This window comes from Diabrotica virgifera, chromosome 7 (assembly GCF_917563875.1).
Source record: "Diabrotica virgifera virgifera chromosome 7, PGI_DIABVI_V3a".
Lineage (NCBI taxonomy): Eukaryota > Metazoa > Arthropoda > Insecta > Coleoptera > Chrysomelidae > Diabrotica > Diabrotica virgifera.
In genome coordinates, this window is record NC_065449.1 from 103,826,718 (window position 1) to 103,853,378 (window position 26,661).

General features: G+C 32.6%; 1 protein-coding gene across 1 annotated transcript in view; it reads right to left on the reverse strand.

The window, feature by feature from the left end:
- The window catches only part of LOC114328338 (uncharacterized), a 336,316-nt gene that overhangs the window by 68,168 nt on the left and 241,487 nt on the right, over positions 1-26,661 (reverse strand). The window contains exon 5 of the mRNA XM_050656916.1: positions 8,477-8,581. Within this exon, the coding sequence (XP_050512873.1) occupies positions 8,477-8,581 (105 nt within the window). The remainder of the gene's footprint in view (positions 1-8,476; positions 8,582-26,661) is intronic.

Here is a 26,661-nt window from a genome sequence, read left to right on the forward strand (position 1 = left end):
GGGGAGCTAAACACGGGGAGATTTTCATGATTTTTTTACCAAAACAAAGAGGGCCAACTTTATTTTGAGCGTAATTCGCTTATTTTTAATGCTAGAAACTTTTATGAACAACTAAAATAAAGCATTTTATAAACACTTTAAAAAAGTTTTAATGGGTTTTTCCCGAGAAGTGCCTAATTTTTCGGTGATTTCACCTTGAAATATTCGATTTGGAATTAGACGCATAAGAACGTATTTTTCATGAGCTACAACTTTGTTTTTACTCGATTGATAGACTTTACTGATACACATTTTTTTTCGGTTTTTATAAGCTACACTTTTGCCAAGGATATTTTTTTCGATCAAATATTTACTTTTTGAGTTATTTGCGAAAAACCGTCCGAAAACATAGTTTTTTGTCGAAAAATAAACATTTTCAATCGCAAATAAGTCGAAAAGTGGTAACTTACTTAAAAAATTCTATAGAACAAAAGTTGCTTAAAACCAGTCAATTTATCCATTTCCGGTCTTATCTTGAATGTATGTTTTTTCACCCCCGAGAAGGGGTGACTGTCACCCCCAAGTAAAAGCAACCAACGGCACAATTTCAACTTTGAAGTGGAGGGTAAGTAGAACCTAAATCCAAATTTTCATGCAATTCGGAGTTGCCCCTGAAAATTACACGGTATCGCCGTATTTCCCGTTCATTTACTGGACTATATTATGTATTCTTTTTTTTAACACCCATTAACGCCTAAATTATTATTTTTTTCATATTTCAAAATTTTACTTATACATAATTGTCATTAATGTTGTTCTAAATATAGAAACATTCATGAAATTGTTTTATATTTTTTAATTTTTTAATGTTTACCTCTAAATGAGTTAAAAATAGTTATGGGAATAGACACTTCTATTTGCATCTAATAAAAATAGATTTATGTTTTCTGATCTTGTATAAAACTATACTAAATTAATAAACAAACCAAGACACGTTGAATGTTACGAGGATCGCTCCCGAATCATGATTTACAATGCATAAACTTTGGAAATCATGATTTGGGATTATTTGCAATGTATATAGATTGTAAATTATGATTTGGGAGTGATCCTCATAACATTCAAGTGTCTTGGATTGTTTATTTCTAGTGCATCTTTATTGATATTGTAGCATATCTCTACACAATGCTTCTGTACATTTTACCCAATTGTATGAAATGAAAATAGTGCTAGTGGTTTGGCTTTACAATTTTCTCCTCGACATTGTCTCTGCTCTTCATGTTTCTCCACGAAGTGTTATTTCCCATCGAATTTTGTACCCGTAAATACTTCTAGATGCTGATGTTATCGATCTTCCTACTATACTTCTTGTGCAGAAGTCAATTTTAGATCGGAGACTGTTATATACAGATCGAGAACATCTAATAAATATTTGACTTATTGAATCGGTTTTAGAGAAGCAATCAATTTACTATACTAATACTTAATACTAATTTACTAATACCATATTAATCATAATGTTGTTCTGAAGCTATTTTCTTGTGGCATTTTTTTAATAATAAAAATAGTGAATAAAATAGAAACGTTAATAAAATCATTTTTAGGTAAAATTGTGGCTTATTTCCCATTTGAATATACTTGACCATATTAATCAGTCGTATACTAATAGACCAATATCACTGATTAGCTTCAGTGGCGTGCGGTGACTTTTTCGAAAGGGGAAGCGATTCAATAAGGATATAAAATTATTTTCTTAAGGGTCGAGGGTCGAGACACTTCCCACCTGATAACACTCTGATGCGCAGAGGCTCTCTATCAGCAAAGTGCTTATGTGAGACGTCCTGGGTACAAGGACTCACACACTAAATCCTACACCGATCAATGCGTGAGGCACTCTATTTCCGCTATTTCTAGTGACTAGTGACCTATTATTGATCTGTATTGCTAGCTCGGGCCTTGAGTCCTCACGCCGGGCTTGGTTTCCTAAAGAATTCTATTTAAAAAAAATTTATATTCCCAGGCATTTTCCACAACAGACAACTTTCAATAATATGACACTTATTTATACTTTAGGTCTATTCTCCTATCAACTTCTGATAATTGTTGAATGCAGTCCAAATAGGGCTAACTTTCAAAGTCTGTCTTCGCTTGTTGAATTTTTTTTAAACTCTTAATTTGAAACTTTTAATGCATCTTAATACTGAAAGACTTAGTTCAACTGATGCACGTGTGGCTGGGATAGTTAGTACTAATTCACACAACTTGACCACTTCACACAGTGACTTGTTTAAATCAGTAGTTATAATTATCACTAATGTCAGTTGTTTCATAAACGACACTTAACTGAGAATGCAAAGCTGGGATATCAAAAAAAATTCATTATTTAATCGTATAGTGAAATAAATTCCTCTGTGGGAAATTTTGATGAATTATAATTAGAAATCTTAAGATTATATATTATAATTCTACAAATTTTAAATCGTTAAAATTTTGAAAGCTAGAATTCATTTGTTGTAGAATATTATCAAAAGGTCTTTCTGTTTCCTCTGTTCTCTCTGTCTCCGACATTTTCAACCTTCATTATTTTTCTTTCTTGTTCAAACCCCATATTTTCAGTTTTATCCCAAATATTTTTAAACTGCTCTCGTTTTTACTTTATCGTACTATATACGTAGTATAGTATAATAGATAAAGTTATAGGATCGTGCAAAAAAATTTTTTTCAGATTTCACTTTTTTTCGACGTTTTGAGTCCCCCTGAGTCTAAAAAGCAAATAAAAAAAACATGTCGGAAGTATGTACGTACGTACGTACGTACGTATGTACGTACGTATGTCGCCACCGCCCAGCAAAAACTACTGGACCGATTTTGATGAAATTCGGTATGAGTAAGTTTAAGAGAATTTTGTCGAGAAACTAAGCTTTTAAAAAAAATCTCTCAAAGGGGGGCCGAAGTAGGGGGGTTATTTAGGGCCCATTTTTGCAAATTTTGACAGAAATAAATGAAATTCAACTCAAAGTAAGCTCATCGATAGGTAAATAAAAGTACGGAATTTGACATTTCCAAATTCAAAATGGCGGCCAACATGGCCGACCGCCCCCCCGACACATTTCCCTATCTATCTAAAAAGTTTTTGAAGATAAGTTTAATTTGAAAAAGTCGTTATATAGCCTAAAGATGGGGCTATAAGAAAGATGTTATCGTTTTTCAGAAAAAGTTACGGGTTGCCTATATTTAAGGGGTCAAATTTTGACATAAATTTGAACTAGATTTTCTCAAAAATGGCTCCAAGGAATTTTTTTATTTTTTGATATATTTTTGATATCCTATCAGTAAATTGAATGACATTAGTCATATATCTTAACTCCCCATAGGAGGGGAGTTATGAATTTTTTATAAAAAAATATTCGAGTGCCCGTAACTTCCTTCTTAATAGAAACTAAAATTTGAAATTTTGCAGACATATATGGTATTTTATTATCTATTATCACAATAAATTTTACCAAAAACATGACTTCCGGTTGAACCGGAAATGAATAAAAAATCTTAATTTTTTTGATACGCCCTGTATATTTTAACACATTTTGAAAGAATGCAAAATTACCTTTCCAATGACATAAAATTTATTGCTGTAGCTCAAAAACTCGAAAAGTTACGGTAAATAGAAATTTTGCTATAATCTTATGTGTGTCCTCTCTCACGCGTTCATAGCAGAGCATTATTGTAGAGCAGTCAATCAGGGTATTTGGCTCCGAATTCCATCCTACTACATTGATGTACTTGATATTTTCACAGTAAGTAGAGAATAGCTCAAGAAACAAAATCTACCCTATATACTATGGCGCTTTTATCTTGGGGCGGTTCCCACTTCTTCAAGGGGGTGGAAAATTTGTTGGTCAAAATAAGCACGGAAGTGGCTGAAGAACCTATTTCTAAGCAAAAACTGGTCTATACTTTTTTTTGAGAACTCAATACTTTTTGAGTTATGCGTAGTTGAAAATTGGCCATTTTCATTGAAAAATGACACCTTTTCGGACGGATTTTTTGTGAATACCTTAAAAACTATGCATCGAACTAAAAACTCTATATAAAACATTTTTTAGATTATAAATAATAAAGAGATTCGTTCCTTCGTAAATGTTCTATTTATAATACAAAAAGAGATATGGTAGGTGAAAATAGTTTGTTTTTTGGTGCATGCTCAAATTGGTGTATTCAACTTGAAATAACAGAGGAACGGTAGGTTTTAGGTGTATAATGCTACCAACACCTTTTAAAGTGTTTGAAAAGGCCTTTAAAACGAGCACCGTTAAATGTCGGTTACTTACAAACTAAGCGAGATATGGCGCAAAAAATATAATGACTAATGTACTTTAAGGAAAAATGAAAAGTATATACATTTAACTCCCCATCCACCATAATTTAAATGCATTGTTTTTCTTCTCAATACCTTTTAATATAGTGTTATTTCTACTTTCAAAAAGTTAAACAGGTTTAAAATGAATGGTTTTTTTAAAAAATGTGATCAAATTATAGAATGAATTTTTAAATTTTCTTAAAAATCTTCCTTTTTCTCCATGTAATTCGAAAATAAAAATATTTCACCCCTGAGAAGTGGTGGGAACTTCCCCCATGATAAAAGCGCCATAGTATATAGGATAGACTTTGAATTAGGAGATTGGGCTACTCCCAAAATTTCATTAAAATCCATGCAGTAGGATAGAATTTGGAGATAATATCTTGTTCTTAATCTCGCGCATTGACTGGCGTAATCGAAATAGAATGAAATGCAAATATTGTAAACTATTAATTTCTCAGAAAAATGAACTAATTTGAAATGAAAGCATGACTATAATATTCTATTGATTTATGCAATAATCTACACATCTATAGTGTGTCCCCGAAATATGGCATCGAACATTTTCTCAAATGCAGGAATTAATGATGCGTAGAACCATAAAATACTTTTAAGTACAGTAGGTGTTTCTAAAATATCAAAATAACGAGTAACTTTGTTATTTTTATAGAATGCCAATATCTAGTACCATAACGATAATAGATCGGCACGATAAAGTTCTCGGGCGGCCCTTCCGTCCAGCGTTTTTTAATTATCGTATTAATAAAGTCATCAATGTGTCTTATACAAAATGCAATGTCATTTGACTTCTGTAAAATGTTAAATAAAAGATCAGTAAAAGGAAAAATCTCTGCAAAAAATTTAAATCGAAATATTCTTTAAGCGAATGTATGTTGACCTAAGCACCCTTAGCAGTCGGAGCATCTCACTTTTGGAAGGCGATAGGACGATCGCTTCCAGAGGGTACCAAAATTCGCGCGACTAGTGGGTGCCGTCATTGAACCCTGACCAATTTTTAAACGGGACAACTGCATGACAAGCGGCGATTTTGAGATGTGCTTCTGTCAGGAGTGGACCGAATAGTTGAATTGTGTGCATATTGAGTTCGTTCGTACGCGATTAATTTTTAATATTTTTCAATGCCTATTGCCTAGGTAATATGTAGATTACTTGGATTAGGGAAAAAATTTGATTATTAAATATTAATTAACAATATATTTTCTTATATCGAAGTATAAATAGGGAAGCGGTGCTTCCCCCGCTTCCATGGACCGCACGCCTCTGATTAGCTTTGATTTTGACCAGTATTGGCAGTATTGTTAATCCTCCTAGTTAATATCTCCTATGAGTGTATTATACAACTTTTAGATACTTCTTACCGAAAAGTGTTAAAAACACAGTGGTGTTAAAAAGTCCTGCATCACTGTATAGCTATTATTACCCCATTTTCTGAAAGATGCAACATTTAACAAAATAAAATAATAAATTAATGTAAAAGACTAAGTTTTCAATCTAATAGCACATAAAATAATATTAAAAATATTACTCTACATCCCACCAGACTGAAAACAATGGGAACCTTCTCTGGTTACACCTCCAAGGCTTCTAAAATTTGCAAGCCATAACGGATGCTCAGACTAAAGAAGATGAGGAAATTTTACAATTTATAATTCACGTCCCATCTGCTCGGCGTGGTAAAGTTCCAACGAGAATGGTTCCCTTTGTACTCCAATAAGTAAACATGTAAATCAAAAATAAATAAGGGTCATTCCATTTCAAATCACTCAATTTTTGAACAAAAAAAATTTTGGACCTCCGATTTGTCTGAAAATTGGTATATAGCTTCTGCGAGACGTAAAAATAAGATATTTAAGGTCAAAAAATCTTCTCCTTTTTTTCTCAAAATGTTATTTTATACAGTGATTTGGTGTTTATTTATACAAATTTGCATTTTCTATCGTAAAGTATCAATGGAAAACATAATATTTTAATAGAAGAAACTCAAAAATGTCATTATATGGCATTATAACAAATTACTTTGATTCAAAACAAGCTTTTGATCAAATTTTATAGTGTAGAAAACGTTAAAATACCGTTTTTTACATTTTTCTCCATTCCCAAAATACATCATAATCGACTTGGATGAAAATTTGCCCACAGATAGACAAAACATAGGACTTTAAGTGGTGAGAAGGATTTGAATTATATTACAATACCAAAAAAGTTACATGCAATATTATAGTCAAAAATATAGGCGTCTACTGTAAGTACAATTAACTCGAAAATATCGACCTCACGACAAAAATTGTTAAAAAGAAATTGTAATAATTATAAATACGATTTATTTGGAACAATTTCAGTTCCTACCATTTTCGTCGAAAAGTTAAAAATGGCGGAGATATTGAGCAAAACAGGTTCTCCTTTAAAATCAAGATGGCGGCTAACGTAACGGAGGAATTCATTCGTGATTTTAAATTTAGGCTACTATTGACTCCCCTAAAGATCAGAAAAATAAAATTTTGGGCAGCTCGGCATTCAAGGTCAAATGCTATCCCGACTGGACTAATATACAGGGTGTCCCGAAAAGATTGGTCATAAATTATACCACAAATTCTGGGGCCAAAAATAGATTGATTGAACCGCACTTACCTATATACAATAGTGCACACAAAAAAAATTACAGCCCTTTGAAGTTACAAGATGAAAATCGATTTTTTTCAATATATCGAAAACTATTAGAGATTTTTTATTAAAAATGGGCATGTTTCATTCTTATGGCAAAAACATCTTAAAACAAAATTATAGTGAGATTTGTCCACACCATAAAAAATTTATGGGGGTTTTGTTCCTTTAAACCCCCCAAAACTTTTGTGTACGTTCCAATTAAATTATTATTGTGGCACCATTAGTTAAACACAATATTTTTAAAACTTTTTTGTCTCCCAGTCCTTTTTCGATAAGCCAGTGTTTATCGAGATATTTTGCATATTTGTCGAATCCACCACATATTTGTTTATAATTTACATTTTTGGGTATATTTTGAAAAAGAAGCCACATCTCGATAAAAGATGACTTATCAAAAAAAGACTAAGAGGCAAAGAAGTTTTAAAAACACTGTGTTTAACTAATGGTACCACAAAAATAGTTTAATTGGAACGTACACAAACATTTGCGGGGTTTAAAGGAACAAAACCCCCATACAATTTTTATGTAAATATATTAAAAAAGAAGCCGCATCTCGATAATAACTCGCTTATCGAAAAAATACTAAGAGGCCAAATTTTTTTAAAAATGTTGTATTTAATTAATGGTACCACAACAATGAATTAATTGGAACGTAGACAAAAGTTTAGGGGGGTATAAGGGAACAAAACCCCCATAAATTTTTTATGGTGTGGACAAATCTCACTATAATTTTGTTTTAATATGTTTTTGCCACAAAAATGATACATGCCCATTTTCAATAAAAAATCTTTAATAGTCTTCGATATATTGAAAAAAATCAATTTTCATTTTCTAACTTCAAAGGGCTGTAACTTTTTTTGCGAGCACATTTGTACTAAGGTAAGTTAGGTTCAATCGAACTCTTTTTGACTCCAAAATATGTGGTATAATTTATGACCAATCTTTTCGGGACACCCTGTATACTTTTGAGTCTGATATTACTGTATGTAACTTTTTTGGTATTGTTTGTAATATAATTCAAATACTTCTAACCCAGTGGTTCCCAACCTTTTATGTCTGACGACCCACCTTCTGATCTTTTTTCATACTTGCGACACATCCCTCACCCATGATGATATATATGTACGGTATTCAGCTACTGTAAGAGTCACGCCGCGACCCACCTGAAATCCGCTCGCGACTCACTAGTGGGTCGCGACCCACCAGTTGGGAAACGCTGTTCTAACGACTTAAATTCCTATCTTTTGGCTATCTATGGGCAAATTTTCAGACAAATCGATGATCATGTCAGAGAGAGCAGCATATGTGCCTCCTGATAAAAGAGTAATAAGTTTCGAAACCTGTAGAGGAGCTTGCTGCACTCTCTGATTGAACTAGAATATGATGCGGCTGTAGTTTCGTGTTGCAACGAAATTGAAAATTGTTATTCATTTTTAATAAATTGATACATCTTACCTTTTTATTAACTAGTCGAGGTTCTGTATTCGCCAGCTTTAGTAATTCTTGATAGTCACCTCTGCTCGCTGTCACATACCATTCTACACATTTCTTAGGATCGATCTGAAATATAAAGTTCCTATTACTGTCGACATGTCGTAATTTGTTATTATAATTTCATGTAATGTTAACTTTAACAATTACCTTAAGATCTATCACGATAAACAATCTTCCCTACAAATACACATTTGTTATTTACAATCTTCAATGGGGATTAACTACAATTATTTTAGCTGCAAACACGGCCCAGGCTCATAAAAAAGGCGTGAACCCAAATTCTAAAAAGGCGAAAACCTAATATCTACGACACAATTTGTTGAATTTGTATTTTGAGGACGATTTCCGAAGTGGAAATCTATCTTAAATTCTCGTCCAGTTTTCCTCATTATTGTCTATATAGGATTTCACTAATTTTGAGTCATTTTGACAAACTTCCGGTCATAACTTTATAACCGGAAATGAGACATCAAAACCGGAACTAAATATTCGAGCTCAGCTTTTCAATGTACCTCGATTGGTATATCAAATGTACTAATCCTGCGACTATAATGAGGCACTTTCGGTTACAACTTTTTAACATGAAGAGATATAAAAACCAGAAGTATATGTGTTCTCGATATACCGCTTGTAGTATTTCGGCGACTTTAAAACAGTACTTCCGGTTGCAACTCTGGAACCGGAAGTCCGAGGTCAAATTTGCAACCTTTAATGCCATCTTTTGGTTCTAAGCTCTCATTCGACACCTAATTTGTCATTTTATCTGCTGTTCTAATCACGAAGGAGTTGTGTTTAGGGGAGGACAGACAGACATGGACAATTCAAGGTTTTCACATTTTAATGTTGTAAAATTGGTGGAAATAAAGGCATAAGAATAATATTAGGAAAGTATTTTTCATAAGAGCGACAAAAATTAAATTCATCACATTAGTAAAATAATTAGATCTATAGTGAGCAATTCTCAGCTGAATTTACAACTAAGGATCAAATTCGTAAAATGTTATGTTAGTGCAGGCACTGCAGGTTTTCGCCTCCGATTTCGTTGAACCTCCATCGATTTTCATGAAAATTGGTGAGCAGTTAGAGGATACCTCAAGGAACAAAGGTGACATGATGCTAACTTGCGCTTTTATCCTGGGGGTGGATGCCACCCCTTTTCGAGGGTGAAAATTATTTTATTAAATATAATACCTCAAATCGATAGAGAGACAAATTTTAAGCAAAATTTGTCATAATATAAAGTTTTAGTTCAAAGTTTTAGTATCAAAGATTTTAGTTTTTCGTAAAAAAATGCATGTTTTAAAGCAGTTTTTCACGTATAACTAAAAAATATGAGCTTTTGCAAAAAAATTATTATTACCAAAATTGAAGATAATAAAAAATTTAATACATTCTTCACTTAAAGAAGTAAACAAATGTTAATTCAAAGTGAGTTATGGGTAATTGAATGTATATTTTTTTCGACGAGTACTCAAATCTAAGTATTCAAGCTTAAATAACGGGAAAACGATGCATTTTATAAAATATACTTGCTAAACACTTGTCAAAGTACAGTGGAACCTCGATAACTCGGATTAATCGGGACCGCGGCCGATCCGGGTTATCGAAAATCCGGGTTAGCCGGAGAGCATGGTAAAAATTAATAAAATACTGTATACTTATAGATAAAGTCCCTTATAAGCAAAATAATATGAAATATATATGCACAGTTACCTATGGTTGTATAGAGTTTAGTATAGACAATATAGATATAGAGTATTATTAAATTCTAGGTAAAAAAACTCAGTCAGTTTGGTTGTGTCAATAATTTCGCCTGGTCTGCTTATGTAATTTAAGAACAGTGACTCTTTCATTGTTTAAAAGACCATTGTTTAAAAAACAATTTTTTAAAAGACAGTTGAAAATAAATAAAGGAATAACAAGTGCCTGTAGTTTGCGATAATGAATGTCGCTCTGCCGCCGCCATGTGCATGAGTCATTTTTACTATCATATAGTTCAAATTACACAGATACCCATTATCTCTCAAATATTATATTATGATTGAAGGGAAGTTTTATCAATGAAATTCGATATTTTTAAGACATTCCAGAAGCGGCTGCAGATAAAATGTTTTAACATAATACATACATTTTTATTGTTGAAATGTTTGTCCGATGAAAATCGGTCCGGGTTATCGGGGGCCGACTTATCGAGGTTCCACTGTACTTCGGAATACCTATCAAATAAGCTCCAGAAGAAGTTAATAGCATCAAAATTAAGCAAGTTATGATAACAATGAGAAAACCCTTTCGAATTTTTTAGGAAAAAGTGAAAAATAAAACATACGCCACTTCCATAAAAATTAAAATTTATAGTAATCCTTACAAGAATTTCTTTGTATTAGCATAAGTAATTATTTTAACAATTTTCGCCGGTTTAGAATGCATATATTTGAAAAAAAAATATAATTTAAAAAATTAGAATTTTTAAAATTATCGTCATTTTAATTTTCTGTCGTTAATAACTCCAAAAATACTCAATATACGTAAAAAATGATATATAACCAAATTTTAGTTTTTTCTATATAAAATATTTTAACGTTTTTACTATATCTGTAGGGTGAAAAATAACCTAGATAGAAACGTTTAAAGCTTAAACTTTACTGCGGGAACCATGCAACCGTGGCCATTTAACATTTGATTTTTTAAAAAGTAATGGGTTTAAAAGATTAAATTCAAAGTGCTTTAATAGCCCTTGGAATTATCTTTCAAATCGTTTTTAGGTGAACCTGATACCGTAAAAATTAACGGTGTTATTAAAAAAAAAACGATAACATTTTTTTTGAAAAAATTTTGGAGCATAAATTTTAATGCTATCAACTTGTTCGGGATCTCAATTGATAGATATTTCTAAGTACTTTCACAAATGTTTATAACTCACTTGTAGTTAACATTAAAAGGTTTTTCTGGTAAGAAGTTTATTTCATTTTTTATTAGCTGCAATTTTGGTAATCATAACTTTATAGTTTTTGAGTTATTTATGAAAAATCGGTTAAAAACATGCATTTTTTTCACATTCTCACATTCTTTAATAACTCACAAAGTTTTTATTTATTTTAATAACTTTATATAACAAATTTTGCTTAGAGTTTGGCCTCCTATCTAACTATGGGGTTATTTTTAATAAAATAATTTTCACTCCCGAGAAGGGGTGGCATCCACCACCAGGGTAAAAGTTCAAGTTGGCACCATGTCACCTTTGTTCCCTGAGATATCCTCTAACCACTCACAAATTTTCATACAAATCAATGGAGGTTGAACGAAATCGGAGGTAATAGCTCATATCCACCTTCAGTGACTGCACTATGTGTATCCTTTATTACTATATGGATGTGAAACCTGGACATATGATGAACAAATTAGAAGTCTTCGAGATGTGGTCATATCGTAGAATGCTCAAAATATAATGGATTCGGCGCATTTCAAACATGGGAAGTCTTAAACAGGATAGGTCAAGGCGAAGATGACTTGAGGAAGACGATAAAAAAGATAAAACTTGAATATCTGGGGCATATAATGAGAGGCAGCAGAGAATGGATACTGCAGTTAATACTTAACGGAAAGATCGACGGAAAAAGTGGAATTGGTAGAAAGAAACATTTATGGCTCCGAAACCTTCGTCAATGGACTGGCTTATCAACAGATTAATTTGTCCATGCCGCGCAAAATCGAGGACGATATTCCATCAAATCATAAAAACTAATTTTTGAAATGTGCAAATAGAGTAAACGCAGTATAGAAACGGGAGAAAAGTCAAGGATGTGATATATAGCAATAATTGCAGATGCACATACAATTGAAAATTAATTAAAAGAAATGTATTTTTTTGTAAATGCGTAAGTGTGTCAGAGTAAGACCATAAATCCCAATATCGCTACAAACAACAAGGTACAGTATTTACTTGTTTACCTTTACCGTACACTTCACTCTCAAAAGTTGGTGCCATAGTTCAGCCGTCATATAATTATTATAATGTTTTGACACCAATAGAAGATATTCTGGTCGACAAAGAACATGTAAAATCAGTGACGTAGTTCACTGATAGCGATATATTTTGAATAAAACTATATATTATATATTCGGTTTCATAACGTCGTACGACGTTGTCCAACTCCCAAACGCCGCTGTATTCTATCCTGAGTTAGGACTTCATTTAGATTTCGAGCGCTAATCGCTTTCCCAGATTCCAGCTCTGTGGTGGTCTTCCTCGTTTTTTTTCTCTGGGGGTTGCCACATACTAGTAGGTAGCCACATACTAGGGGTAGCCACATTCTTTGCTGATTATTGTTAAAAATTATCCCCTATAAACAAATCGGAAGGGTGCCATGCAAAATTTTTTGGCAGAACAATTTTTTTTAACATATCCAAAACATCACCTTTTTTGTTCACGAAAATGTTTTTAGCATTTTCGAGTCATCCTAACAAAAGAGTCATTTTTCTCAAAACTAGATAGATTTCGAGTTTTAAATGATTTAAAATCTGAAAAATGCGAAAATAAGCATTTTCGAAGCTTGAAAACTCATGTGTAAATTATTATTTTTGCGATTGTCAAGTGCAATTGAAATTTATGCAAGATTGAAGTTTAAACATTCAATTTTAAGATTCTGATGAGTATTCGGGACTTATTTCAATTTAGACCGTTGTTTTTCTTAGCTTATATAATTAGCACATTGACAATAATTAATTGAATAAATAAAAATGCTCTATTTTTGCTCTATTTACGAGCAAACACCCTCTTATTGGAGACCTTTAAATTCAACCCATTTAAAAACTAAGGGGTCTTACGAAATTTAATTTACATAGTCTCATAGCTCTTCAAAAAACCTTACAAAATCATGTGTGAAAAAACTTTTTATCGCCAAAAATGTAGGAGCTATGTTTATAAAACGAATTTTTTTTTCGAAAAATTCGAATATCCCGCTTGTGAGTGTAATACAGCATTTTCAATGTATGTATGTATGTAATACAGAACTGTAATAATATGTTATATGTTATAATATATGTTCCACTTTTTCCATTCAAATTAAAATCGAAAGACAGAAAAGAAGAAAGATCTGCTCATGTGTTTGCGTGTGTGAGTGTATATTTCGTTTATTCCTCGCAAATGTTAATAAAAGTTGCAATTTTATTAAGGGTAGTTTTTAAGGGTTGAAATATTACGGTATTATATCCTAAAGCATAAAACAATCATTATTTAACCAATCAAAACCAAATTTTACCCATATTAAGGTTTATAATGTTTTTACATAATTTTTGACAATAAGGGGTACTTTATACCCTTAATAATAATCAACGCCCTTGAGTATGACATAGAATATGAAGTAGAAGGTGAGATGATCCTAGTCCCAAATTTTTATGCAAATCGATACAAGCCGAAATCATTATTTTAGGATAAATAAATGTTTTATATATAGCTCCAACAAGGGTGGTTTTAGTGGTTGAAATATTATGATATTTTATCCTAAAGCATAAAACAATTATTAGCAACATTATTTAACTAATAAAACTCATTTTCTGGCCTATGTCTTTGTCCTGAAAAACAAGTTTGGAGCCGATTTTTTGGTGTAAATGTTTAGCGGTAATTAGATCAGACATTTTGTGCACGATGGATTGGTGGATTAGAATTGAACGGTCTCCTCGTTTACCCCATTTGCATCTTAAAGATTATTTTTATTTGGATACTTGCAAAGAAGAATTTATACAACTAAACCAGCAAGTGTTGTAGAGCTAAGGCAAATAATAGGGATGTTCACTAATTTTTAAATATAGTTAAATTCAATAGATTATAAGGTATATAAAAACGCAGCAATCATAAAACTGTTTAAAAATGTATATTTTTTAAAATAAATGAGTTTATAATGTCGATTTTCTTGGAGGTTAGAAAAACGGCTCCTTGCAGCGAGGCTACGGCCTCTGACGTCAGTAGTCGTATCGGCTTTGATCGACGGCTAGTTTTGTATATGTACTTATTTGCGAAGTGTATTTAAATTTGCACAATTTTTTACGTATTTAATTAGTAAAAATGAAGCCAAATAAGTGGTGTTTTGTTCCTGGGTGTGTAAATACATCAAAAAACAATTCTGACAAGATTTTGATTACCGTTCCAACCAATTTAAAACAGAAAAAGAAATGGTTTGTTGCAGCTAAAAGGGACATTAAGGAAGTGCCAATAAAAACCAAGTTTTTCTGTTGTAAAGATCACTTTATTGTAAGTTACGGATCTTTTTCTAAATAGATAAGTTTTTAAATTACTCATTTTTACCCAATTATATGATACGTTTTAGATTTAAATTAGCTTGGTTATAAAAAACTAAATTATAAAAATTCTACTACAGTCGGAAACTTCGTATTTTGGACTTCTAAATATCTGTTACCATTTATCTGTTATCATTTCAAGGGAATAGGTTACTAATAAAAATTTTTACCAAAATGAAAAAGTACCTAGTTTACGATCATTGTATTTGTCGGAAGGCTTAAAAGACTTGGTGCCCTTAACGTAACATAATCATAAAGTATTTTTTATTCCCTGACAGACCCTATAAATTAGACATCATTTAAATTTGTAGCGAATTGTACATAAAAAGTTTTTGGATTCACTGAAAAATATTGTAAAGCGGTACTATTTTATTACAACTTATCCCTATACCTAAGCGGATAAATTTATTAAGGGGGTAGGCGCAAAATCTTGGTCAAATGCAATTTAATTAAATTTTTTTCGAATCCTGAGATAACTAATAAATATTTTTGAAAAATTTAAACGCAGAATGAGATTACATTATTACAGAAGGTCGAAAGTCCGTTAGATTTAGAATAAACAAAAAGGTTCTTTTGAATCAAATATTTGAAATATAAAATAACACTAAATTTTCTATTTTTTTCACCCCTGTTACTTATTAAAATAAACATTATAGAAGTTTTCCAGAACTTTCGGCCCTTGGTAATAATGTAATTGTTCTTTCTGCATTTACATTTTTTAAAAATACTTTTTAGTTTTCTCAGAATTACTACATGTGGATATAGCTATGACTTTATATTATTTTAAAATCATTAATAAGATTGGTTGAAATGAAAATGTATAATACCTAAGTTCAAAAATATTTTTTACCTAGGAACAGTCGTCAACTCGAAATGGCTCGTCAACTAGAGTTGAAAAGGACAGAGCAACATTTAACAACATGCATGAGAAATATTTTCACCAATTGCGATATATCTCTCCCACTAAAAATACGGCTGGCAGCATTCTTGCTATATGGCGCAGAGGTCTGGACAATAACGGAAACATTAATGAAAAAGCTAGAGGCATTCAACATGTGGGTGTATCCACGTATTTTCAAAATATCCTGGGCGACCCACACCATCAACGTACAGGTATTGCGTCGAATGGGAAAACAAAAAGAAATCTCTTTTACAATTAAGAAACGAAATCTTAAATACCTCGGTCATATCGTGAGACATAATAAATATCGTATACTCCAACTGATAACGCAAGGTAAAATAGAGAACAAACGCGGACCAGGAAGAAAAAGACACTCATGACTTCAAAACTTACGCCAATAATTTGGACAAACATCGATCGAGTTATTCAGAAACGCCTCAAACGAAATTAAAATTGCCATGATGATAGCCAACGTCCACAACGGACAATAAACACACGAAGAAGAATAAAAATATTTTTAATACACCTAAGCAAGATAAAGTAATAACCTGTCAATGTAGCCATGTATGCATACAACTTTCTCTAATTTTTTTTGTAGAGGATTAAACATTTATTTTTTTAGCTTAAAGAAGACATGGAAAATTATAAGGAATATACACTCAGTAAAGTTGTGGTTGACTTATGTCTTTACAAGATGCCAAGAAATCATACACCATTGTTACATCTACACTACAATCGGTAGGTTATACGAATCGGCTTTCTGAAAACCTTCCATTTTATTTGTTTATTTTTGTACCACCCAAAATATGTCCTTACAAACAGTCTATCCACTTTAAACTAAACAAATTCACTATAAAACTCCACTTTAACCCTGATAAAACAAGAAGAGAACAAAATAAAATGACCTGAAACGTCAAGCAGGTAAACAATAACACTGGGAGGAAGGCGCGCGCTTGGGGTATACAACTAGTGACGTCAAACCAATAGAGAAGCGTTCTTGAAATTTAAAATAATGCTAGATTTCTAATTAAGATTTTTTATAGAAAGGCTTTTTCAATTTTTTTGAAAATTTAGACAATTATTCCTAGGGTGTTTCTTAATCGTTTTACATGTTTCAAATGACTTTTTAATTTTTTGTGAATATCCCTATTGTCGATTGATCACTCGATATTCTAGTCGAGGAAATGAAGCTGAAAAAATGGCAAAACCTCGCAATTTTTTCGTCCAGCATCGATTTGTACAAAAATTTGGGTTTAGGCTCATTACACCCTCTAGTTCATTTTTTATATTGAGCCGTTGTACGCTTTTGGTTTTTTAAGGGTGAAAACTACCCCTAATTGTAAAAACTTATAAAATAACATTTTAAACTTAAATATTGTCAACATTTGGTTCTTATTAGTTACACAATAATTGTTTTATGCTTTAAGATATACTATCATAATATTTCAACCCTTAAACCACTCTTGTTAGAGCTATATATAAAAAATTTACTTATCCTAAAAGAATAATTTCGGCTTGTATCGATTTGCATAAAAATTTGGGACTAGGATCATCTCACCCTGTACTTTATATTCTATATCATGCTTAAGGGCGCTGATTATTTTTAGGGGTGTAAACTACCCCTTATTGTCAAAAATTATATAAAAACATTGTAAACTTTAATATGGGTAAAATTTGGTTTTGATTGGTTAAATAATGATTGTTTTATACTTTAGGATATAATATCATAATATTTCAACCCTTAAAAACCACCCTTAATAACATTACAGTTTTTATAAGTAGATATTTTAATAGATCTATACAGAAAAAAAAAGTAGAAATAAAGAATTACAAAAACATTTATTTACACAAAAATACGAATTTACAAATATGTACAAATACAAATACAAAGTTTTACAAATACAAGTTTTTTAGTCATCTTCCAGTATACGAACCGGTTCTGTGGTATTATACATACATTGAAAATTATCCATAAGCGGACTATCAGAATTTTTCGAAAAAAAAAATTCGTTTTATAAACATAGCTTCTTCATTTTTGGCGATAAAAAGTTTTTTCCAAAAAAGGCTTTGTAGAATTTTTGAAGAGTTAAAAGACTGTGTAAATTAAATTCCGTAAGATCCCTTAGTTTTTAATTAGGATGGGTTTAAAGGGCTCGAATAAGATGGTGTTTGCTCGTAAATACAGGTTTTAAACAGCTATATCTCGCTAACTGTTCAATGTAATGAAAATCTATGCACAAGGTAATTTTAGCTATTAAAAAAGCTACAATTTAGTAATCAATCATTTTTTCGTATCTCCAGTATTTTCGGAGATATTTTGAAGTAAAAAGTGAACAATGGGAAATTCCAAAAAATTAATTTTTCTTTAAACTCCAATTTTTCTAAAATTAGGCCTTTTAAATAAGTTAAACTTCTTGGATGTATTGATAATACAAATATAAAAGGAATTACAGAAAGGTGAAGACCAGTTTTTAATTAGGAGGGTAGTTAGGGGGTTGTTTTCACTGATTTTTTCATAGAGAAAAGCGGGTACCGACCTTTTCTTGATCATAAGTCGCTTAGTTTTCAGGCTAGAAACTTTTTATTATTATTTTTTGAAAGGGCTAGCTGTATACTTGAAAAAAGATTATTTAAGTTTTCCTCGAAAAATGCCGTATCTCGGTTTGTATTGGTCTTAAAGATATTACAGAAAAAGAATTTGGTTTGTGTTACTAAAAGATACAATTTTGATATCTACAGTTTTTTTGATTAAATGCATATTTTTCGAGGTATTCTCAAAAAACCCTCTAAAAAAGTCGATTTTTTCATCGAAAAACTGTTACTTTCAAGCGCGAATAACTCGAAAAATATTAGTTTTACGAAGAAAATGTAAAGAACATTTTTTTCTTCGAATTACTTTTTACATCGATTTACATGGTTAAAATACAATAAAAAATTCCCGCCCCCGAGATGGGGTGGCAACCACCCCCAAGGATTTAGCGTACAGCGGCATGATATAGAAAATGATCCTTGGACTATTCCCTACCTTCTCTGAAACTTTCAAGTAAATCCATGCTGGACGAAAAAATTGCGAGCCAAAATGCCTCATTTCCTCGACTATTACAAATCATTCGATAGATAGAAATATACGTTATTTCTAATTTCTAATGTTAAGAAATCAGATTATTTGCCTATTCTTTGGAATAAGGGACGGATATCATATGTTCAATACGTTACTAATATATTTGAAATAACCTAAATTTCCGTCATGTTTTATATTATGTATAAATTCGAAGCTTTTGTGAAGTACGCCTTTGTTTAATAACTGCAAAACCGGTGACATAATCCTTGACCACTGGAAAATTTGATAAAACCGCTTGATATCCCAGAATTCATAAATTTAAAAATAAAACCACTAGCAATAATAAACCTATAAACCTTGACTCATTTAAACTATCTAGGAGCAACTACCAATGTTTTACTTATTTAGATATCAAGAATAATTAACATATCTTCGTTTTTAACAATTTTATTAACATTGTAATAGAAATAATGGATGGTTGTCCAATTAAAAAAACACTTAATCGGTATTAGCGTATGCTTTTAATATGTGTGCAAATATTTTGGATAGAAATAATACGATAATAAAATTTCAATCCGTTTCTTCTTTTTCTAGTTCCCTAAACGATATCGACCGTTGATCATATTGGCTACTATATTCACTATCGTGACTTTATTGACAGCAACTCTGAATAATGATCAATTTTCCGTCGTAGATGTTTGAACCATGATAATCTTCTTCAACCAGGACCACGTTTCCCTTGGATTTTCCCTGAATGATCAAATACAAAAGTTCATATTGTAACGTTATAAACGTCACATCTTTATTATTTTATTTTCAAATAATTATTTTATTTTATTTTCCTTAATAAATCCTTAATAATAATCTTCTTGTAATTGTTTTAAGTTGTTTTCCCGTTAAAAACTTGTTTGGCGCCCTCTTTCGTTATTCTATATTTCCTGCTATAGGCAACTCCCTTTACATTCTAACATCTGATCTTCTAATCTTATGTTCTATGTTCATTATTTCATGGTTACTTCGTTGTCATTTCAAATTTCGATGACATGACAGTGACAACCTCCATATTCCTCACAATGTTAAAATTAATTTATTTAAAGAGATAAGCCGATAATACCTTCATTTATTTCAACAGAATCATCTCTTGGGGTAAAAAATTCATCATATTTTATTGTATGCATTATATTCTTACATTCACAGTTTTTTATAACCATTTTTTCTATATCTAACCTCCATGTACAAAAGCACATGTTCTCAATATTTCACATTTTCAATATTTTATTTTACCTATCAATATGCACGTAGAAATCAGATAATTTAACTAGTAAGAATAAGTCTAAGTTTTCAATCTAATAGCACATAGATAGCACCAAAAATATTATTCTACATCCCACCAGATTGAAAACAATGGGAACCTTCTCTGGTTACACCTCCGAGGCTTGCAAATTGTAGAAGCCTCGGAGGTGTAACCAGAGAAGGTTCCCATTGTTTTCAATCTGGTGGGATGTAGAGTAATATTTTTGGTGTTGTTCTATGTGCTATTATATTGAAAACTTAGTCTTTTGCTAGCAGTTGCCGCTAGGGCATACCTGCCGTTTCGTTCGTTGCAATCCGTGGCTGCACACCGGGGTTTGTCCTGGTTGGGCCAGAGAGAGCAGCATATGTACCTCCCTATGAGAGACTAATAAGTTTCGAAACCGGTAGAGGTGTGTGCTGCACTCTCTGATTGAACTAGAATATGATGCGGCTGTAGTTTCGTGTTGCAACGAAATTGAAAATGGTTATTCATTTTTGATTTAGTAAGAGATAATAATTAATAATTCCATTTAATTTACCCCTTGCCATCTGCTAGTTTTTAAATACTTTTTTTTTATATACTGCATTTTTACAATCTACTCTAAACACAAAGTAATAAGTAAATAGTCTGAAAGTAAATTAACGTGAATTAGGTACCATCCAGTGACGGTTCTCTAAGTATTATTCTTTATTGTGGTAGGTCGTCTGGCCATATTCTCTTTAGTCTTCTTTCAGCAAGTGGTTGGGTGAATAAATTATTTATCAAGTCGTTGGTGTACTTTTAGAAAAATGGCAGGGTACTTTTTCTTCTTGATGTCAATCTAATACACAGCTTGTGTTCTAGTTTTTGGAAATAAATCAAACATTTCCCTCTTTGTGAGCCTAAGCCTTCATCACCGGTAATGCCACTACAAGACAGGCCATGATGGATACCTCAACATCTGCAACGACCAACACCACCAAAACTGTAGCTGCAGGGACCTGAGGCCACAACATATGACCAGGTCTACAACAAGTCAACAGCTGTACCATCCGACATCAAGAAGATCTACCGTCAAATACCACAAGCCATACATAAGTATAATCCAGAATTGTTAGCTTTCGGCAAGATTTTGAATATATATGTCATTGAACTCTTAACAAATCATACTTTACATAAAGATATCTCTCTCTCTCTCTCTCTCTCTCTCGTTCCATCCCTCCTTGTGGAGTATTGGGCGCTTACGCGTTTCTTGGCCAAAAGTGTAAAATTGCTGTCTGGCCGGGACAGCGCATCTTCTTTTGTTTTTATTCTCTGAATAAATTGTGAACTAATTCCCTACACTCTCTTCTATCTTTTGGTCTCTTTTTGACTTCGCCCCATCCTAGTCCAATTTTTTCGTGTTCTCTCGTTGTTGTTCTTTTCCATCTGTTGTCTGGTCTGCCTCTCTTTCTTTTCCCCGCTGGTTGGTATTCAAGTGCTTGTCTTGCTATGCTGTTTTGGTCTTTAAAGTGTGACCGATCCATTTCCATTTTTTTCCTTGATTGTAGTAGATACGTTAGTTTGCTTTGTCCTTTCCCATAGTTCTGTATTAAATATTTTGTTTGGCCAGTATATTTTCAGCATTTTTCTTAGATATTTGTTTACAAATGTTTGTAGTTTTTTAGTTGTATTTTCGTCCTGTTTCCATGTTTCTGCTCCATAGAGCAGTATACTTTTAATGCAACTATTAAAGATTTTAATAAAAAAAAAGACTAAGTTTTCAATCTAATGGTATATAAAACAACATTGAAAATGGTTATTCATTTTTGATTTTAATTTTTGTTGTTTCCGATATTTCGTTTGTTTGCCAAAATCTATTTAAAGCGTTGAATGCGTGTAGAGTGTAGAGCATTTGTTATTCTCGTCTGTATATCCTTTTTACATCCCCCGCTCCTTTCCATGACAGATCCCAGATATGTGAACTTGCCTACCTCTTCTACTTCTTTACCGTTTATCATTATTTTATTTTTTGGATGGTTGCCCATTAGTGCCCATGGTGCCCATAGTAGATGGTTGCCCATTTTGGAAGTATTTGCCCATTTTTCTACCAACGAGACGGGTCAGCTCTTCCCTCCAGAGGAACCCCATACTCCGTTAAGACTATAATCCTCTCCGGTTTTTCTCCTCCATCGGGTGTTGCTTGAGACGCACTTTTTCTCTTGGGCCACGCACCACCGTCTGCCACTTGCATATCCATTTGTTCATAGGTTTCCTCCAATGGTTTTTGTATTAGTGGAAGTATTCTCCTCGGTGTTTAGGTTTGAGTATCCCGACGCAAATGATGAGTAGGGGAAGGTATGACATACTAGTTGGGAGTACAGTGGAGCCTCGATAAGTCGGATTAATCGGGACCGTGGCCGATCCGGATTATCGAAAATCCAGGTTAGCCGGAGAATATGGTAAAAATTAATGAAATACGCAATACTTGCAGATAAACTCCATATAATTGCAAAAACATGAAATAAATATGCACAGTAGGTACATCTAAATTACGTAGAGTTGTATACAGTATTGTTTATTTATTGGTAAAAAACTCAGTGAAAGTGAAAACATGTTTGTTTTGTCGGATGAAAACTGGTCCGGGTCAGCCGGACTTTCGGGTTATCGGAGGCCGACTTATCGGGGTTCCACTGTATTTACTATCACACAGGGGCAGATTAATAACTTTACGACAAGTAGGAGAAACTGTGAACGTATTCTATGTATGTATTTCAGCAGCTCGCCTCTACACGTGGTGCAACCTCGTAACGCTAAATGAGCAGCAACTAAGAACTGCTCCACCGTCACCCATAGATCTCCTAGCTAACACACTGCAATATAGCTCCATAGATCGTATCAGAACCACTTAGACAAGACGAAAACGACGGGTTCGTTGGAAAAAATACTCCCATGAGATTTTTTTTGCATAATCACATTCGTGAGACACCCCAGAATAAGGTTCAAGAAGTCGCCCACGCGAAATTTGGTCCAATTTTGGACCATTCCGGACAGAAAAGATCTCTTATAATTTTTCTCTAAAGTTGATCGTGTTTGAGTTATAACGAATTTAAAATTTGAAAAACGCGAAAATGGTCATTTTTAAGACGTAATAACTCGGTTAAAAATGATTATTATGAAAGTCAGAAAGTGACCAAATTCAATTTAAAGCCCCCCTTTATGATACTGACGAAATTTGTGTCATTAATTTATTACTAAGCTGTTATTTTTAATTATTAATAATGAGTGGTAAGATCGTATTGACGCGGCTGTAAATGTGAGTGCGAGTGAGATGCGCCATTGGACTGCCTGAATGGCATCTCTTTCGCATTCATCATGGACGGCCGCCTAATACGTGCATGGCGCTCATTATTTTTACTTAAAAATAACAGCTTAGTAATCAAATAATGAAAAAAATTTCTTCAGGATCTTGTAGGGGGGCTTTAAACTTTGATTTAGTTACTTTCTGACTTTCATAGTAATAACTTTCAACCGAGTTATTAAGCCTTAAAAATCGCCATTTTTAGTTTTTTTAAATTTTAAAATGCTTTTACCTCGAAAACGAATAACTTAAGAGAAAAATTATGAGGCCTTTTTTTTATCCAGAATGGTCCAAAAAACCTAAAAAAAATTTGTTCCGGCCGAAAATATTGATTTTTGCAATTTGATTAAAAAAAATTTGGACCACTTTTCGCGTGGGCGACTTCTGGAATCTTATTCTGGAATGTCTCACGAATGTGATTATGCAAAAAAATCTCATGGGAATATTTCTCCAAAGAACCCGTCGTTTTCGCCTTGTCTAACTGACAATCAGACCAATAATCTGAGTACAACATATAAATGTTGAAACACGAGCAAAGAAAGAAACTGACGTTGGTACAGTCAATCCAAGGGCATATGCTGCCGACGGAAGCTAGGACAAATAATCCCCGGACAAAAAATACCCACAAATTATCCCTGGACAAGAAATCCCGGGACAAAAAATCCCGGGACAAAAAATCCCGGGACAAAAAATCCCCGGACAAAAAATCCCCACAAAAAATCCCGGACAAATAATCCCCACAAGTTTTTTTGGACAAAATATCCCCACAAAAAATCCCGGACAAAAAATCCCCAAGAAAAATTTGCTGTCGAATAGTTCTCTAAAAGTTTTCCTGAAATTTTAACAAATTTCGAATTCCAATTCCATGCTGAAAACTTTATTTGTGATATATTTTTGTTAACCTTATTTGTTTATACATGTCAAAAAAGTGTGAGTTTTTTTTTAAATCGTGGAAAATATGGGGAATGAGCTAATGCCCCGTTTTCATGTCAGGGGCTTAACGCACATTTTGATAACGCGCGATTACAACTACATACATTTTACTGAAGAACGTTCACATGCCAACGCGCGTCTTAATGACCTAAAACGCGCGTTAGCATGTGAACGGTCTTCAGTAAAATGTATGTAGTTGTAATCGCGCGTTATCAAAACGCGTTAAGCGCCTGTCATGAGAACGGGGCCTTAGCTCATTCCCCATATGTTCCACGATTTTTGAAAAAACTCATACTCCTTTGTCATGTAAAATTTGAAGTTTTCAGCATGGAATTGGAATTCGAAATTTGTTAAAATTTCGGGAAAACTTTTAGATAACTATTCGGCAGCAAATATTTCTTGGGGATTTTTTGTCCGGGATTTTTTGTGGGGATATTTTGTCCACAAAAATTTGTGGGGATTATTTGTCCAGGATTTTTTGTGGGGATTTTTTGTCCGGGGATTATTTGTCCGGACCCCTGCCGACGACCTTCAATTAAAATTATTAAAAATAATTTATCAATTCTGTAGTTTTGTTTTGATACCATCATATAGAAGTATTACGGTTTTCATACTTTACATGTATTATTGTTGAAATTTAGACATAACATTGTGATTCAAAGAGTCAGGGCTGTACACCTGTCACAAGGGACACGCTGTACGATAAACACACTACCAATAGACATTTTAATATTTTAATTAAGAACGTACAGTACCGTCGTGGTAGTACATAAGATACCAATCGTAAAGAAGAAAAAACTAAATTAATAGTAGTTATAATAATTCAGCAATTAATAATCGAGATACATATCTTGAAAGTTGTGCTGGTATGAGAAAAACTCGATGTCCGGAGGCGAATCGTTTAATTTTTTTCTTAATAGAAAAACAGTCCGAGCTGAAGACCTCCTTCGGTGAATTTAATTTATGAAAATGGCAACTACAATGGTACGTTACGATAAATTCGTAAGTGTTTTTAAAATGGTCGTGTAACAACCTTCGTGCGACATGATTGATACGATTCGGACTCATAAAATATTAGAATATGTCCCCAATTAAGTGTCGTTTATTAAGATACACACTTTCTTCGGAATGCCATATATTAAAAAGCAACTTGTTAAAATAATGGTGACTAGTTAATTAAACCCAATAAAAAGTCATGTAGGAAAGCGTTTTTTAAACACCCACAATCCACAATGTAAGGTAAGCGGGAAATGGTACCTTAAATAATAATAATTTGATAATGTCTAAAAATTCTTTTGAAATCTAAATCAAATCCAGTGTACCTAATGGTGTATATTAGTATACAGTTACACACATGACGTATAGCTCTTTCACAAGAACACTCAAACGCCTGCATCGATTAGAAACCCAAATAGTCCATTGATATGTTACATTCTTATAGTTGCATTTTTAGAGGACGCGATTTTATTTTTTTAATGTGTAGGGGGGTCAGTAGAAGCTTAAGTTCAAGTTTGTAGAATCGCTACCCTTGCCCCCGGCTGCCATCTTGGAAAAAGTATAAACTATTATATATATTATATATTATATTATAAACATTAACTATAAACGTTTATTATAAAACCCATACATTTTTAAAAATTTAAAAAAAGATTTTTAAGATATATGAGAAAAATAGCAAACGTAAAAAAAATACCAAAAAATACATTTAAAAATATAAAAAGACAGAAAGTTCTACAGAACAACACATGACAAACAAAAAAAACATATTCTAAAAAATATATAAGACAAAAATTAGCTCACTTTTTTTCTTGGCTAGGCATTAGCAAACTGCCATATTATTACTATCAAAATTCAGTTGCTCCACTTGTTCATTTTTTATAAGACGATAGTGATAATGCGTCTAGGTTTTCTTGACCCGTTGACCTTCAATATATGTAGCGTATATTGTCCAATCCCTAAAAAACCCAATGCCAAAAAATGTGAAGATTATCGAATAATAAGCCTTATGAGCCATGTCCTGAAAACTTTTTAAAAAATTATACATAAAAGAATATATAAAAAGTGTGAAGAACACATGACAAACACACAATTCGGCTTCAGGGATGCATTGGGTACTCGAGAGGCACTTTTTGCAATACAAGTTCTCTTTCAAAGATGTAGAGACGTGAATTGTGATATATATATGTGTGTTTTGTTGATTACCAGAAAGCGTTCGATAGAATACAACATGACGAACTGATGAAAATATTAAATTAAATTGGTCTAGACAGCAGAGATCGCCGTATAATAAACAATATCTATTACGAACAAACTGCAGCTGTTAGAGTAGGGGATCAGTTAACAG